The 18089-nt window shown below is 44.2% G+C and overlaps 1 protein-coding gene across 1 annotated transcript; it reads left to right on the top strand.

Moving 5' to 3' along the window:
* The first annotated feature begins 160 nt into the window (after nt 1-160).
* gpr83 (G protein-coupled receptor 83) lies at nt 161-6993 on the top strand. The gene is made up of 4 exons (XM_048187322.1): nt 161-900; nt 2799-2924; nt 3042-3175; nt 4734-6993. Exons 1-4 carry the CDS (start codon nt 580-582, stop codon nt 5209-5211), a joined length of 1059 nt encoding a protein of 352 aa, XP_048043279.1. The 5' UTR covers nt 161-579; the 3' UTR covers nt 5212-6993.
* The last annotated feature ends 11096 nt before the right edge of the window (nt 6994-18089 follow it).

Raw genomic sequence — 18089 nt, 5'->3', positions numbered from 1 at the left:
CTGACAGAATTTTCATTTTTGGGTGAACTATCCCTTTAAGGTATGAAGAATTTCTTTTCTTTTTTTTTTTCTTTCTTTTTTTTTACAGGAAAAATGTTGAAATGTGTCATTTTGGTGATCAAAGATGAGTTTCAAGGGATACAATTATTGACGGGGGACATTAATGGAAGTGAGAGAATATAAGAGAAATTACATGTTATTTCCATTTTAATTGTTACTAAGTCCAGATAATGAAAGATGGGTTCTATTATTGAGGTCTATATTAAAAGTGACCTTCTCTTCAGTGAGGCGTCTACTGATGAGAAGTGGTGCACGCCGTGGATAGGCTATTGTGTAGGCTATGTGCGTGAGTCTGTGAAGTGGCAGCCGCAGCGAATACTGTGATTAGGATCATGACAGGGGTTAAGACGCAGCATCACTAATAACCGTGGCTTTCGTCCAATCTGCTTCAATTGACGTGTGAGTCTGTCCATTTGGCTCCTAGCAGGCTGACTCAAACACCATCAAACTGTGTCCAAAAGTGGATCAGAACTGCGCTTTGGTATTTTTGACACTGCACCTGCTACGGTTAATCTCGTTATGATGACATTCAGAAACACCTCCTTGGATTTATTCTCTCAGTTTTATATCTTGCAGAATTTATCAACGTTTTTTAATTTCTCTTTGGACGCGATGTACGACAGAGGAACGAATTACGAGTCTGAATCCCACAGACCGACCATCAGAGCGCTGCTCATCGTCGCATATTCCGTTATCATAGTCATCTCGCTTTTCGGAAACGTGGTGGTTTGTCACGTTGTTATTAAGAATAAAAGAATGCACTCAGTGACAAGTTTGTTCATCATGAATTTAGCCATTGCTGACGTCCTTATAACTCTCCTCAACACGCCTTTTACACTGGTAAGTTTACACGAGTTTCACTTATTCACTTAATAATAAGAAAACAATATATCGATGTTGTTATTGTTCAAATAACTTGTTTCTTTTTATGCTAGACAGTTTTGTTACGGGTCAATCGCTCATAGTCCTAATCCATAGTCCTAATCATTTTCCACACAAAAAAAGAAAACAGACCTTCTATGATGGACATACTCGCACATATCCGATTTAAAAAGTCATTTTAATGTTTTTATGGGGGTTAAGGTTAAAGTGTAACTGCCCTTAGATTGGAAAAAATAAAGGCTGAAATTCTTGAAATGTTATAGGCTAGTTCATTTATTATTATTTCCTAATATTTAAAACATATTCTTCTGCCAAATCTAAGCGTCGCTAACCAACATAAGCCATTATTTGTCAAGAAAACCATAAAATAGAGAGGACCCCATTACACCTCCTTGACTTTGAGTTGATTTTGACATGTCAAACACGATATTAATTACTCAAAAATATTAATATGATTTTTTTTTTTTTCTTACAGCACTTGACACTAAAACAACGTTTTTAAAAACAGGAATGTTTAAGAACTTTTAAAGATTTCTCCCTGTTATCCTCTTGGACATCCTTATGATGACTGAGCCAATTAATAGCTATATGAAGCAGTTTAATAATCTATTTTTTTTCTACTGGGGTTTGGTGGTGGTGTCTCCAAACAAAACAGAGGATTTGTGCACACATTTGTGAGTGTGTGGGGGTGAACATTTGCATGCTTTTTAATTCTTACATGCATCTGGATCCAAGGCCACACTGAAAAAAGTGAAAATACTGTGTTGTTCATTTAAAGTGCATTTTTACATTGGACTAAGTGAAATCATGGTTTCTGGTTTAAACCTATTTTTTTCAGTTTGCCTTAAAGTAAATAACGAAGCCCCTAGAACAAATTAAAAACAACAATTTGACTTAAGTAGTATTTTTATTTTAAACCAGATGTTTTCATGTCACGTGACCACATGACGTCACATCAACTAACTCCACATCAACATTCGAAAATGTGTTATTTTAACGAAAATAAGTTTTTTCATTCACATTTATGGTTAGTGGCAGGATGGACAATTAGGTTATTACTTTACGGTCAACTGTGTTTGTGCACATCCCAGATAGCATCAATGATCGAAATAACGTTGAATCAATGTTAATGTGTCAATGGTAATGACATTGAATCAATGTCACTTTTGCACCCTCAATTAATGTTAAATCAATGTTAAATTTCAACAAAAAATCAATGGTAATGGCATTGAATCAGGGTTACAATGTGATGTTGGTTCAACATCATGCTTCTCTCAGAAGATGAAACACAACTGACTCAAAGCTACACAGCCTGAAATCAACTGAAGATAAAAGAAGACATTAAATCTCTCAAGATCTCAGCAGAACTTCTTTTTGAGAATTAACAGAGATTTAGATGTTGATGTTTTATGACTAAAGAGAATAAATTGATTTAGGTTTTATTAAAAATCTAGTTTGTACTGAATCAGAAATTTAACTTGAGTAAACTTAATAAAATTCCTTGTAACAAAATTACAACAATTTTTTTAGTTTAGTCCGAAGTAAATATTATACTTGGATGTTATGGTAAAAAGTACGTTTTTCCAAAGTAAAAATTCTAAGCGGTACTAAAGTGAAAATAATGATTTGGTCTCCGTAAAAACCAATATTTTAACTTTGTTTCCATGTAATTTTTTTTACTTTGGGCTGAAGAACTATTTTGATTGATATTAAAGTAAAATTTAAAGCTTTAACCAAATTAAAAATATAGTTTGAGAAAAACTAATAAATTTAGCTGTAACAAATTACAGCAATTTTTTAAAGTTGATCCAAAGTATCATTTTTTTCAGTGCACTTTATTGCATATGTTCTCTCAGGTTCGGTTTGTTTACAGTACATGGGTGTTTGGGAAGGTGATGTGCCATGTGAGCCGCTTTGCACAGTATTGTTCTGTCCATGTCTCTGTTCTTACACTGGTTGCCATTGCCATTGATAGACACCAGGTATGTGTTCTCACAAACAGACACACACACTATCTTATCAATGAAACCTTTAAAGCAAACAGCTTTTTCACACCTCTTATCAAAACTCAATGTAAGGAGATTGTTGCTGTCCATCAGGTGGTTATGCATCCAATGAAACAGCGGATGTCTCGGCTTCAGGGTGTAGCCTGGATCGGTGTCATCTGGGTGATGGGGTCCTGCTTCTCTCTACCTCATGCCATCTACCAGAAACTGCTGCGCTTTGAATTTGTGTATGAGCTTTCTTTCATTCTTTCTTGTTGATGATGAAAATCAAGTAAAATGACTTTGTGCGACAATTTAAATGGATGAAAAAACAATGATAATGTTATATTCAGTGTTGGGGGTAACTGACTGTGCAAGTGAGATGAGTAAATGCTCACATTTAGTATAGAACTATAATAACTGTCATGTTTACACACAATTTACAATTTACAAACAAAAGTTACTTTTTTCCCTGACCGCTCTCCTGTCCCCATGTTGAGAGAAATCGAAAGTAAGAGAAGAGGCATTGTGTGTAAACATAACAGTTATTATAGTTCTACACTAAATGTGAGCATTTACTCATCTCACTTGCAGTCAGTATTCCTCAAAATGAATAAAAACAGTGAAATGCAATCTCAGAATATTGCAGAAACCTGCCATAATCAAATATATATTAAATTAAACAAATATACTTTATGTATTTAATCTCACTTTATTAACCAATGTCTTTGCTGCTGACCTTTGATGATCCAATTCAACAATACTAAGATAAAATGACTTTAGAAAAACATCACATTTGTGATCAGCCTGAAGCTTATTTATATTACTTTGCATTTGCCAAAAATATATATGTTGTTAATAAAAAAAAAAACAAGCAAGCTAAGTAACTAAGTAACACAATTTGTAACTTTTTTAGGTGGTAACGTAATATTGTAATGGAATACTTCTAAAAGTAACTTTCCCCAACACTGGTTATAATGTTAAGATGAAAACATTTTAACAGTGCAGGGATACAAGAAACCACCATTAAATTCAAAAATATATATATAAAAAGCAGCATTAAAGGCGGCAAACCTTCCAATCTGTTTGCGGTCATGCCTGAATAGAAACAGATAAGTGCTTCAGCGAGATAAGTTTTATTGCCCAATGAAGCCTCCCATTGTATTTAATCTGTCACCCTTGATTGTACTAGGTATGAGTTGTAGTTATGATTTTGAAAAATGCAATTTAGTTAATTATGGTTAATTAATTATGTTACATGAAATTACTTGTAACAATGGTGCGATGTTAAAGCGATAGTAGCACCCAAAAATGAAATTATTTACTCAGTTTCATGTCATTCCAAACCCATAAGACTCAGAACATTCGTTCTCACTGTATGTTTAAGCTTTCATGTTTATACCAGTCTGTCTTGTGTGCTATATGTTGATCATTTTTTAGATATAAATAAAAGCCTAAATTAAATGTGTTCATCATATAAAGCGAGCATATCTAAGGACAAAAACCCAAGTCACAGGTTTTAAGTTGTCACTTTTGTTAAAAGCGTTTTATACAATACAGACTTTTAGTGCAGCCAAGTCAATAATACTGCTGAATATTAAGTTTCCCTGAACTAAGCAAGCCAGAGGCGATAGATGCAAGGAACCCAAACTCCATCAGGTGACAAAATGGAGAAAGAAAAAAAAAGCATGGGCTTTTTAGAAGATTAACCAAAGTCTTATGGGTTTGGAATAAAATATGGGTGAGTAATTTTCACTTTGTGGGTGAACTATCCATTTGAAAGATTACTCTTCTTGTCTCTTTTAGCAATAACAGAGTACGGATGGTATGTCTGCCCAGCTTCCCTCATCCCTCCGATCTTTTCTGGAAATATCTGGATCTTGCCACCTTTGTCCTCCTCTACGTATTGCCTTTAGCGATTATCTCCTTATCATACCTCGTGGTGGCAAAGAAGGTTTGGTTCCAGAATGCCGTTGGTGATGTCACACTGGCTCAATCGGCCGCTCATCGCAGAAGGAAGAAGACAACTTTGAAAATGCTGATCGCAGTGGTGGCTGTGTTTGCAGTCTGCTGGTTTCCTTTAAACTGTTACGTTGTGCTGCTGTCAAGTAAAATGATCCAGGCTAATAATGCCCTGTATTTTACTTTCCACTGGCTGGCCATGAGCTCTACCTGCTATAATCCCTTCATATACTGTTGGCTCAATCACAGCTTCCGTGCAGAACTCAGAGCCCTGCCTTTAATTGGCCGTATAGCCAAGGGCAATGCCATCCAGCAATCCTAAGGAAGAAGCCAAGATTTTGCCATTATATTTTCTCTTTTAGAATTCTGTTGTTTTTATAAAACACATATTTGCATGTGAGGGCACTGTAACAGTATATCTCTCTCATCTCCCATTCTAATGATGCGGTTTCTCATTTTTGCACCCATGGCTGTCATTTAGTCCTCTTCCACCTCTTCCACCCAGAAAGTTACACCTAAACCCATCTCCTTCAAAAAACTCTGTTGCATAGAAGAGATGACATAAATACAGGAGTTACAAGATGCTAAATAGAAAAAAAATACACACCATAGTGGAACACACTATATGACTTTTCAAATCTGAACAAATACAAAAAAAAAAAACTGAGGATCACACACTTCTAGTCTCTCACACAGAAACATGCTTCATTGACAAATAAAAACAATGTGTTCTAAAATTGGCTCAAAATATCAAACTTGTTTGATCTACTAATGGATAGGATAATAGTCTGAAGCAAAAAAAAAAAAAAAAATCAATTTGTGCTTATCATACACTTCGTGATTTTCTGTGAAACTCCAACTGCCCAAAATCTGCAGATTGTCTCTGACTTCCGTCTACAGGCATCGAAAGTCATGTAGTGTATTTCAACCGTTTGTACGGTTAAAAGTGGCTTTTCAATAGCACCACATCACAAACAAAATTACATAAAAGCGAGTAAGAGGTTTATTTAGGTTTTAAGTTGGAAATAACTGAATGAGATTATTAGGCTAATTTATGCTATGCTATACTATACTTAACTGTAACAACTATTATGTAATTATAATTACATTTTGACAGTTTCTGATGCACTGCAATAATTTCATATCAGGGTCTTATTTATTTATGTATGTGGTTTTTTTTTTTTTTTATATCACAGCCATATTTAATTCACTTATCTCCATGCATGAGTAATTCTCAGGCAGCACTGTATTACATTTATGGATATTGCTACAATCTCTTGATTAAATTTACATTATTTTCAGATATTAATGGTGTAAAATATAGGTGAAGTAAAATTAATTGCATTTTGATGCAATTTTAGCCCTCTAAATATGTTCATTTGACATTCTGGGCATTCCAGAGAATGCTACCTGTGTTAGTATTGATTATACAAATTATAGGGTGGCCAAGTCTCAGGGTTGAGCTTTCAGTCACACCTTGCTGTATGTATGAACTTAACTTAAGAGCAATTTTTGAAGGGGACACAAATAATACAGCCAAAATTTTACTTATAAAGAATAATTGTAATGTTACACAGAAGAAAACCAACTATTATTAGTGTAGCATGGAGACTGCCATTATGCTCATTGTTTCTCTTTGGTTCAATGAAAAAACTGACTAAATTGGCCAAAATATTCTTCTTCAAAATCTTTATATATATATATATATATATATATATATATATATATATATATATATATATATATATATATATATATTTATTTTTATTTATTTTTTTTAAGTTGCCACCAAAATACGATGAATACACACTGAGCATAACCCAACACACAACAGTAAATCTATTAGCCTTATTACAGTTCACATATTCTTATCATTGTTGTTGGTAGGGGTGACTTAGTATCCAACAAGCTATGGTAAACAAGCCACCAAACAAGCTAGGTAAATGTGACTCTTAAGTGTTTTTTTTTAATTAATAATCTTGACAGATGCTGTGCCCTGCACAGACAAAATGTAACAAAACAGCATTCATATGCTTTTATCTATTGACATCCATCAGTCAAATCGTACTCGGTTACTAACGTAACCTCGGTTCCCTGAGATACGGAACGAGTACTGCGTATGGGAAAAGGTCTCCTTTTTCCCCGTTACTGAAGCCTTTTTCAATAACAGTGTAACTGCATCGTCATTGGTTCACTCATAGACAAGTTGTTGAACCAATGACGGCGCTGCATAGCTGCGCGGCCTATGGCGACAGAGCGTGCGAATATTCCCGCCGAAATGGGCGGGGTTTAGGGCTATATAAACGGGCGTTTCGCCATAGGATTTCAGGTCATTCGACTGAAGCGACGACACTGAAGCCGCAGCCTTGTGGCACGGCATGTAATGCAGTACTTGTTCCGTATCTCAGGGAACCGAGGTTACGTTAGTAACCGAGTACGTTCCCTTTCGATACTTCACTCGTACTGCGTATGGGGAACGAATTCAACCGTGCTGTGCCACGGCAGGGAACGACTGGACTTGTCTTGGGCACCGTGAGGGAACCAGAGGACAAGTAAGAAGGCCGGAGCCGTCGAACCCTCGTTACACTACAAAAAGGGAGTTAACTCCCAGAGTGGCATGAAGCGGAGCTCGATAGAGGCCGCTGGATCATACCGAAAGGACCCGAGCTTGTAAGGTCGGGACGTCCAAATGATAAAATCTGACAAAAGTGGACGGCGAGGACCAGCCGGCCGTCTCACAGATGTCTTTAATCGAAACTCCACTAGACCAGGCCCAAGAGGAAGCCATTCCTCTAGTAGAGTGAGCTCTAACTCCTATGGGGCAGTCGAGGCCCATAGAGGAGTAACAAAGAGCAATAGCGTCGACTATCCAACGCGAAAGACGTTGCTTTGAGACCGAAGACCCTTTGGTGCGGCCACCAAAGCAGATAAAGAGCTGATCAGATTGCCGAAAAGGCTGTGATCGATCAACGTAGGTCCGTAATGCCCTGACAGGGCAGAGTAGTTCCAGCTCTCGCTCGTCCGACGAGGGAGGAAGCGCTGAGAGGGAAATGGAGTCGTTGGGCCCAAACTCAAGGCATGCAGGGCTCACGGAGAGGGCCTGCAAGTCGCCAACTCGCTTAACCGATGCTAGTGCAAGTAGCAGAGCGGTTTTGAGCGTCAGGGGCCTGAGGTCAGCTGAATGCAGTGGCTCAAAGGGAGGCCCTTTAAGAGCTCTGAGGACCAAAGATTAGTCCCAGGTGGGAACAGTGAGAGGACGAGGAGGATTTAATCGCCTAGAACCTCTCAAGAAACGCACCACAAGGTTGTTTCGCCCCACTGACTGGCCAGCGATAGGAGCGTGAAACGCTGCAATGGCTGCTACGTAAACTTTGAGCGTTGAAGGGGTGCGCCCCAGATCCAAACGCTCCTGGAGAAAAGACAGTATCGGAGATACGTCACACTCCACTGGGTCTATGTTGCGTGTAGAACACCAGTCAACAAAGACCGACCATTTCTGGGCATAGAGGCGTCTCGTGGACGGAGCTCTCGCCTGAGAAATGGTATTCAGCAAGTCCCCCGGGGAGGTTAGCAGGCTCCCGTCGAGGGTCCAGAGGTGCAGAGCCCAGAGTTCTGGCTGGGGATGCCAAATCGTCCTGTTCGCCTGAGAGAGGAGGTCCCGTCTCAGGGGGGTCGGCCACGGAACTTTTGTGGAAAGCCTGAACAGCTCTGAGGACCAAACTTGGCTCCTCCAGAGCGGGGCCACCAGGAGGACTCTGTGCTTGTCTTCCCTGATTCGTCTGATGACCTGTGGGATCAGAGTGATCGGGGGAAAAGCGTAAAGGAGGGTGCTGGGCCAGACATGGGCCAACGCATCTTCCTCCTTCGAGAAATAAATTGGGCAGTGAGAGTTGCCTTCTGAAGCGAAGAGGTCTACCTCTGCCTTTCCGAAGAACTCCCAGATCATGAGAACCGTCTGGGGGTGGAGCATCCACTCGTCTGAGGGGACATTGCTCCAAGATAGCATGTCTGCTCCCAAGTTTGTTCTCCCGGGTATGTAAGTCGCCCTGAGCGACTGAAACCTCGGTGATGCCCATTCCAGAAGACGCTTCGCCAGAGCGCATAAGCGGCTGGACGAAAGACCGCCCTGGTGATTTATGTTTGACACCACCGTCATGCTGTCCGACTGGACTAAGACGTGGCGCCCTGTCAGGTGTGAAGGGCTCGAATCACTGCCAACATCTCGAGGCAGTTGATGTGCAGATGGCATTCCTCGTGAGACCACGAGCCGAAGGCCGGTCTGCCCTCGCAAAGAGCGCCCCAACCTGTGTTGGACGCATCTGTTGAGAGCACCGTCCTTCTGGACACCGCCTGTAGGGGTACCCCTTGGCTGAACCATACAGGGTTCATCCAGGGTTTCATAGCTGCCAAACAGGCCTGATTGACCCTGAGACGCAGGCGGCCGTGCCGCCAGGCGTGAGGAGGGACCCAGAACTTCAACCAGTACTGCAGAGGCCGCATCCGAAGAAGGCCGAGCTGCAGAACCGGGGAGGTAGAAGCCATCAGCCCTAGCATCCTCTGGAAAAACATCAGAGGGAAATAGGCTCTGTTCCTGACTGATGCCGCGAGCTGCTGAATGGCCAAAGCGCGCTCTGGAGAGACTACAGCCGTCATACGGACTGAGTCGAAAACCGCACCCAGGAACGTTATACGCTGGCTGGGGAGCAGTGAGCTCTTGGCAAAGTTGACCCTGAGACCCAGGCACTCCAAGTGGCTGAGTAACACGGATCTGTGATGCTCCAGCTCGGCTCGTGACTGGGCTAGGATGAGCCAGTCGTCGAGGTAATTGAGAACCCGGATTCCCATCTGTCTCAGTGGGGAAAACGCTGCGTTCATGCACTTGGTAAAAGTGCAAGGAGCTAGGGACAGTCCGAATGGAAGGACCGTATATTGGTAAGCCACACCCTCGAACGCGAATCTCAAGAATCGCCTGTGATGGGGGGCTATCTGGATGTGAAAGTATGCATCTTTCAGGTCCAGCGAGCAGAACCAGTCCCTGGGGCAAACCTGCGCGAGGATCTGCTTCAGCGTTAGCATCTTGAACTTCCGTCTCATGAGGGAGAGGTTCAAGAACCTGAGATCTAAGATGGGTCTGAGACCGCCATCTTTTTTGGGGACTAGAAAATAACGGCTGTAGAACCCCGAATTGCTCTCTGAGGGGGAGACTATTTCTATAGCTGCTTTCCTCAGAAGAGACGTAACTTCGGCTCAGAGGACATGAACGTCGTCCATGTTGACTGAAGTCTGAAGCACCCCGCTGAAGCGCGGGGGCCTTCGGGCGAACTGAAGCGAGTAGCCTCGACTTATGGTTCCCAGAACCCAGCTTGACACTCCGGGGATGGCCCGCCAGGCCTCGGCCCGCGTGACAAGGGGCTGAATGGTATCGGGTGACGGGCCGCCAATCGGGGGCCCGTGCACTGGAGAGAGTGGAAGAGGAGCTTCGCTCTTTCTTAGAGAAGGTAGAATATTCATAGTGTTCGCCATAAGAATGGCGTTTTGCATGGACGCAGCACTGGGCCCAGTTAGCACAACACTGAACATATCTCCCACGCCCGGAGCTGAACGAGGCGGAGGGAGGGTGGAACGAAAGAGCTTTTGGGGTGGTCCGGCCGTGGCGAGACTTTGCCCCATCCTCTTCCTTCCTGAAAAATCAGGAGGGCTTAGGAGGCGTCGGGTCCAGCGTAATTTTAGGCCGGGGTCCCTGACGTTGCCTCGGGAAGGAGGAGCGCCTACGATGGCGCTGTTCCTTGGGTGGTGCTGCCTGAGAGGTAGAGGGGGCAGGTTTGTTCTGCTGAGCCGGCGCAGACTTGGGGCGGCTGGAAGCAGACGTGGAGCTAGAGCGTTTAGGCAGGAAGTGTCGCATAGCCTGGGACGACTTTTGTGCTGCAGTAAAACGCTCCATAAAGCCCTCTACTGCTGGCCCGAAGAGACCAGAAGGAGAGACCGGGGCATCCAAAAAGGCCGTCTTGTCCATCTCCTTAATCTCGGTCAGGTTGAGCCACGAATGGCGCTCAAGCACGACCAGGCTGGCCATGGATCGTCCAATGGCCTGAGCTGTGGCCTTTGTGGCACGCAGGGCTAAGTCAGTGGCGCTGCGGAGGTCACGGAAGGCAGGTGCATCGACGCCGGACTCGTTCAGAGAACGGAGGAGCTTCGCTTGAAACACCTGGAGAATAGCCATGGTGTGCAGCGCTGAGGCAGCCTGGCCCGCGGACGTATATGCTCTGCCAGCCAGGGCAGAAGTGGTCCTGCAGGGCTTGGATGGAAGGGCCCTCTTGAGCCACCACTGCTTCGTCCAGGGGAGGTAGATGCTCGTAACCCTTCTCTTCAGAGCCATCCACAGAGGTGAGAGCTGAATAATGTGTAATACGTAGGCGGGCAGAATCCGGGGCTGCTCCGTGATGGCTCCTCTGGCGGAGCCCATTCGAGGTCCAAAACCTCTACTGCTTTCGAGAGGATGCGGAAGAGCTCGGCATCCATACCCGGCTTGCAGTCAATGGGCTCCAGTGAGGGAAGGCGGGCGGGGTCAGAATCACCGGCCCAACCTTCGGTTTCAGAAGCCGTGAGAGACATGGAGTCATCAAGCGGCTTGTCCTCAGAACCGCCAAAAGAGACAAGGTCGCTCGCATCTGCCGAGGGACGCAGCTCAGTGCGGGAGAACAGGACGGGGGACTGCTCTCTCGGGGAAGAGGGTGAGGCACGCGGGGAACTCCGTGCGCTGGGCCGCTCTGCCCCGCTGTCTCTTCCTAGCCGGCTCGCGGGAGGAAGAAGACTGAAGAAGGCGATCCGCGAGCGCAGAGAGGCGAGAGCGGCTCCCAGTGAGCGCGGCCTCTGCATGGGGTCTGCCCAGGCAGCCGACGCACTCACCGTGTCCGTCGTCGTCATGCAGAGGGGCTCTGCATGTGCCACACGAGTGGCGCGGCATTTGTAACAACGCCGCCGCCGCGAAAACGCCATTTGAGCCGCTAGAGCAGTGAAAACCGCTGTTGGAAAGCTCTTTTAGAGCGGCAATAAACCGCAGGAAAATCGCTCTTTTAGGTGCGCCGGATGGCGGCAGGAGACGGGCTGGCAGGCGGCCGGAAGCGGGAAGCTGGCGGCTCGAGACGGTGCTCGAGGCGGCAGTCGACGCGCAGCTATGCCGCGCAGCTAGGCCGCGCCGTCATTGGTTCAACAACTTGTCTATGAGTGAACCAATGACGATGCAGTTACACTGCGTTATTGAAAAAGGCTTCAGTAACGGGGAAAAAGGAGACCTTTCCCAATACGCAGTACGAGTGAAGTATCGAAAGGGAACTAAAAATACACCGAAACCAAAAGCACATTTAGTTCACAGAGAGCTTTGTCAAGACAAGCCAGACATCATGCCATTAGTCTGTCTAAACTGAGATAACAGGTGACTGTTATATTGCATATAGGATACTCTTGCCCAGTGGGTGGGTATTTACTTTGATCAACTGCAAAAAGAGGACTTTACACATATCATTAAATCCAGCCACAAAAGAACTGAATGTATTGTTGCATAATTATTTTGATGCATTAAATTCCTATGTTGCTATTTGATCTTGTGTGTAAGTGCGTGAGGGTGTTTGTCCATGTGATGTGAGATATCTATGTCTATTTGGACTTTTTACAGTTCTGTAAGAATTAATTGTTGTAATTTCTATAGTTGTGAAGACGTTATAAGTCTTAAATGATACGCTATTTGAAACGATATGGATGATGAGGTGATGCTGTAAAATGTTAAGCCAGTAAGTTTCCTCTGTGCCTGTCAATTAAATGGTATGTATATCATTCAAAGATGATAAATCAGCCTAAAAAATATCATATTTTTACTCATTAGTTCCATGATTTTGATGTGTGTCCAGTTATTTATCAGCAATTCTTCTTCAAGGGACACAAACAACATTGTTTGCATGGATTCATAAAAATGTCAATCACTTATAGGATGTGAAGCAACAAATTCCAAAGATTTTAAATGGATAATCAGCTGCATTAGAGTTTGATTTTTTTTTCATTATCACAAAAACAGCCTGCATTTTCTGTGCACTTGTAATTTAAATAAATAAATTATTAAAAAATCTTTATACAGTGTCAGGTGGTCTTAGAGAACTGAAATATCTTGTCATGAGAAACACTTTTTCATCCCATTTTCAAGGTGGTGAAAATATCTTAAAATATCATCTGAAAAATATATTTTGTAGTCAGTGTTTGTGTCACGGTCACCGTCATCATGTTCTGTTTGTTTTGGTCTTCATTTTGTCACGTGTTCCTTTGTTCTAGTTTCCCACCACTATCTGTTACCATGGACATTAATCATCATCACAGCTGTTAGTCATTTGAGTTCATTAGTGTGTGTATATCAGTTCAGTTCTATCAGTGTGTCTTGGTTGGGTCTCGTTTGTACTTGTGATGTGTTGGTGTATGCTCTGCTCTGGATTCTGTGTTTCTCCCTGTGGATTATCAAGTAAAGACTTATTATACGTTACTCTTCCTCGTCGTGTGTTTGCTCTACCAGCATTACGTAACAGAAGACCCAACCTAAACAGCTGTGGCGTGAATTGTTGTCAGTGTTTTGTTTTGTTTGTTCCATGTTTTTGGTGAGATAGTTTTTTTGTTTTTCCCGCACCATGGACTCCTTTTGGTCAGTTCAACTACTTTGCCTTGAGAAGAAGGACCGCTCCCTCAAGGCACACCTAGAGGATTTCATCCGTCTTGTGCCAGCTACTACTTTCCCAGACAGCAGCCTCTGCAGGTTTCTATATGCCAGCCTGAACACCGCCACCAAAGCGCAGCTGTCTGGGGAGGGGGCTCGAGGGAGCTTCATGGATTACGTTGAATGGGTGCTGGTGTCCTGTGACTCGCCACTCACAGTTAACATCATCAGCCCCACCAGCTACCCAGTGCCTAGCCAACAACACCCCAACTGCACGCCTTGGAGCCTGAACAACGCGTGCCTGACCAGGTGTGTGAGCCGGCTGCCACTACCATCGCTGAGGGAGTCTTAGTGGAGTTCGACGGGATGGAAGGGAGCCCTGCCCAACCCCCCACCACTGAGAGTGAGTGTTCGGCCACCACACACCACTTTTTTTTTTTTTTGCATGTTGGAGAGGTTGTTTTGTTTCCCCCTCTGTTATCTCCTGAGTCTGTCTATGTTTCCGTCTTCCCGCTGGTTCCGTCCAGCCCTGAACTGTCCATCTCTCCACTGGTTCCGTCCAGCCCTGTGTTCCCTCCAAACTTCCCTCATCCACTACCTCTCCAGCACACCTTAGACTCTGTTTTTTGTTTTGGACCTTCCTCTGCTCCACAGTTTTTGCCCCAGTCCCCAGCTATTCCTGTCGTCCCATCATCGATGCCTCCCATCAGTCCCTCAGCGCCTCCTCTCAGTGGTGAGGCTACACCTCGGGCCCTCTGGGAGTCATCTCGTCATGGCTGTGAGAAGCCCTTGGCTCCGCCCTCTGCCTCTGCACACTCCAGTCCTCCTCGATCTAACATCCCAACTCCCGCACCTACGCTCCTTCCTCCCTCGATGCCGGCAGAGACCGTTGGACTTTCAGCCTCGCAGGACTCCCTCAGTACGTCGGCTCCACCTGGGTCGGGCATTGCTAAGCCTACACCACGGACTTACAGGCCAGTCGCTACACTCCGGCCCTCCACCCCTTTGTCTTTGGCCAGCTCCTCCCTCCCTCAGGCTCCACCTCCGCCCTCGGTCGCTCCTGCTCGCCTTCAGCCCTCTGGATCTCTACCACCATCTCGGGGGATCGTCACTACGGCTGCATTTACACTGCAAGTCTTAATGCACAGATCTGACCTTTTGACCATGTTTTTTTTTTTTTTTGGCTAGTGTGTTTACATTGACTTTAGATGCAACTGGTATCCGATATCTGTGTTTACATTACTTCTTGTCCCAAAATGATTGTCATTGATAGTTTTACATGCACATTGTAGATCCTCAGCTTTTGAATGGCAGTGCTATTACAATTATTTATATTTCATGTCGTGTGGCCATGATTAAGCTAACTGTCAAAATGGATAAGTTAACAGCTGTCAGTGTCATGGATGTATTGCAGCGTGAATTCTGACTGAAAGGACATAGACCGGAAAATAAAGGTAATTTGCGCTTGATATTTTATCTACAGTTATCAGTTTTAGAATTCTTTTTTTTTTTATTATTATTTTTTTTTTAAATGAATTCGAGCGAGAGAGAGAGATTAGCTACAGTGAAGCTTTTGGCTTATAAGAAAAACGACAACACGGAGGTCCCTTTTAAATTAACCGGGCAAAGGTTGAAAATTGAAATACAGCTGCTGAATGTATGTGTGTGTGTGGACTTTCTTTCTAGAAAAACAGATAGGCCTAACTAGAGTTTTTTGTTTGCTAGGATACTCGCTAAGACGGGCATGTTGACAATTTTTGTATGAATTTGTCCGCTGAAGCGCAAGACTTGAAAGAGAACTCAGTATTTGCGCGCTGACTGAAATAAGCGTGTGCGCGTTTCGGATGAGTGCACACAAATCTTCTCACAGCGCGTGCGAGTTCTCTTTCGCGTCTTGTTCTTGAAGGTTTAAATCAGCAAGGCTTAAATGAGTTCGTTTAAACACAGACAGCAACGTGTGCTGTTCAGGTCTCACCTGTATCAACACCCGGGTGATGACGGCGTAAATGACTGGACATTAGAGCATACGGCACTAGCTGTTAACAGTTTACAAAGAGTGACTGTTTTGTCCACGCTTTCTGATTATCGTTGTTGTAACGTTTTGCGCATCCATCGACTGAAACATACATTATTTGAACTCTGTCTGTCTGTTTTCCACGTTGCTATTTTAAACAAACCATATTAACCAATAGATGCGTCGTCATTCGAGATGGACCGCGGTGCAAGTGCGTAACCGTAAGTGGAGAACCGTAGGGTTCGATTTTTTACTGAGAACCGTTGCACCCCTAATACATATATATCCGAGTCCTGATCGGGAGGTAACGTCCGATTCCGATCGAGTCTGAAGTCACGTGATCGGAAATCGGGCCCGATCACGTGATTTCGGATCTGGACATCCCTAGTTAGACATATAATGTTCCCACCTCAATAATAAAGCTGCAATTTTTTAGTGCGAGTGCATACAAGCACGTCTGCTTCATAATACAGAATTAAAGCTACTTTAAAGGTGCCCTAGAATTAAAAATTTAATTTATATTGGCATAGTTAAATAACAAGAGTTCAGTACATGGAAATGACATACAGTGAGTCTCAAACTCCATTGTTTCCTCCTCCTCATATAAATCTCATTTGTTTAAAAGACCTCCGAAGAACAGGCGAATCTGAACATAACACCGACTGTTACGTAACAGTCGGGATCATTAATATCTACGCCCCCAATATTTGCATATGCCAGCCCATGATCGAGAGCCCATTACACAAGGGCAGCCAGTATTAACGTCTGGATGTGCACAGCTGAATCGTCAGACTAGGTAAGCAAGCAAGGACAACAGCGAAAAATAGCAGATGGAGCAATAATAACTGACATGATCCATATTTTTAGTGATATTTGTAAATTGTCTTTCTAAATGTTTCGTTAGCATGTTGCTAATGTGCTGTTAAATGTGGTTAAAGTTACCATTGTTTCTTACTGTATTCACGGAGACAAGAACTTTAGACAATGTTAGCTTTAGCCACAGAGCAAAACCTCAAACTCATTCAGAATCAAATGTAAACATCCAAATAAATACAATACTTGCATAATCCAACGCATGCATGCAGTATGCATGACGAACACTTTGTAAAGATCCATTTTGAGGGTTATTGTAATAAGTTCAAGTTCGTAGGGAAGGAAGAGGACAGGGTCGACTTTGACTGCTGACTGAGTTTTTATTTCAATAACAAGAAGTCCACCCCCCCCCCCATTTCTGGAGAGGAAATCGGCCACAGCCATCTGAACACCCGGCCTGTGGAACACTTTGAACTTAAAAGGCTGTAAAGCCAGATACCAACAAGTGATCCGCGCGTTGGTATCCTTCATGCGGTGGAGCCACTGCAGGGGAGCGTGATCCGAACAGAGGGTGAATTCCCGTCCCAGGAGATAATAGCGGAGGGTGAGGACGGCCCACCTGATGGCAAGACACTCTTTCTCCACGGTGCTGTACTTAGCTTCTCTCTTAGAGAGCTTACGGCTAATGTACAGCACCGGCCGTTCCTCCCCCTCTATCTCCTGGGACAGGACAGCACCCAGCCCCCTGTCCGACGCGTCAGTCTGCAACAAAAAAGGGAGAGAAAAATCAGGAGAGTGAAGCAATGGCCCGCCACATAGAGCAGCCTTCACCTGAGTAAAGGCCTGCTGGCACAGCTCCGTCCACTGGACCGTATCTGGTGCCTCCTTTTTAGTTAGATCAGTCAACGGGCTGGTGAGGTCCGAATAATTAGGTACAAACCTTCTATAATATCCCGCCAGCCCGAGGAACTGTCTAACCTCCTTTTTGGTCTTAGGGCGCGGACAGTTCGCAATCGCTGCTGTCTTATCAATTTGGGGACGCACCTGTCCATGTCCCAAGTGGAAGCCCAGATACCTTACTTCCACACGCCCAATCGCACACTTCTTCGGGTTGGCCGTGAGCCCAGCCCCCCTCAGCGATCTCAGGACGGCCCTCAAATGCTGCATATGCCGCCGCCAGTCATTACTGAAGATAATAATATCATCCAGATAAGCAGCAGCATATGCACCATGGGGCCGCAAAATTTTATCCATGAGACGCTGAAAGGTGGCCGGTGCCCCGAACAGCCCGAACGGAAGAGTAACAAATTGGTGTAATCCAAACGGCGTTGTGAAATCTGTCTTTTCTTTGGATGATGGCGACAAGGGGATCTGCCAATATCCCTTTGTTAAGTCCAATGTCGAATAAAAGCGAGCCGTACCGAGCCGGTCAAGCAATTCGTCCACCCGTGGCATTGGATACGCATCGAATTTTGACACAGCGTTCACCTTGCGGTAATTCACACAGAACCGAACTGAGCCGTCCGTTTTGGGAACCAAAACTATCGGGCTCGCCCAGTTACTGCTGGATTCTTCTATTACCCCCATTTCAAGCATCGCTCCTAATTCTTCCTGAACTACTTTTTTCTTGTGTTCAGGTAAGCGATACGGCCGGCTGCGAACCACCACGCCCGGCTCTGTC

This window comes from Megalobrama amblycephala, linkage group LG4 (assembly GCF_018812025.1).
Source record: "Megalobrama amblycephala isolate DHTTF-2021 linkage group LG4, ASM1881202v1, whole genome shotgun sequence".
NCBI lineage: Eukaryota > Metazoa > Chordata > Actinopteri > Cypriniformes > Xenocyprididae > Megalobrama > Megalobrama amblycephala.
This window is presented reverse-complemented; position numbering and strand designations above follow the sequence as displayed.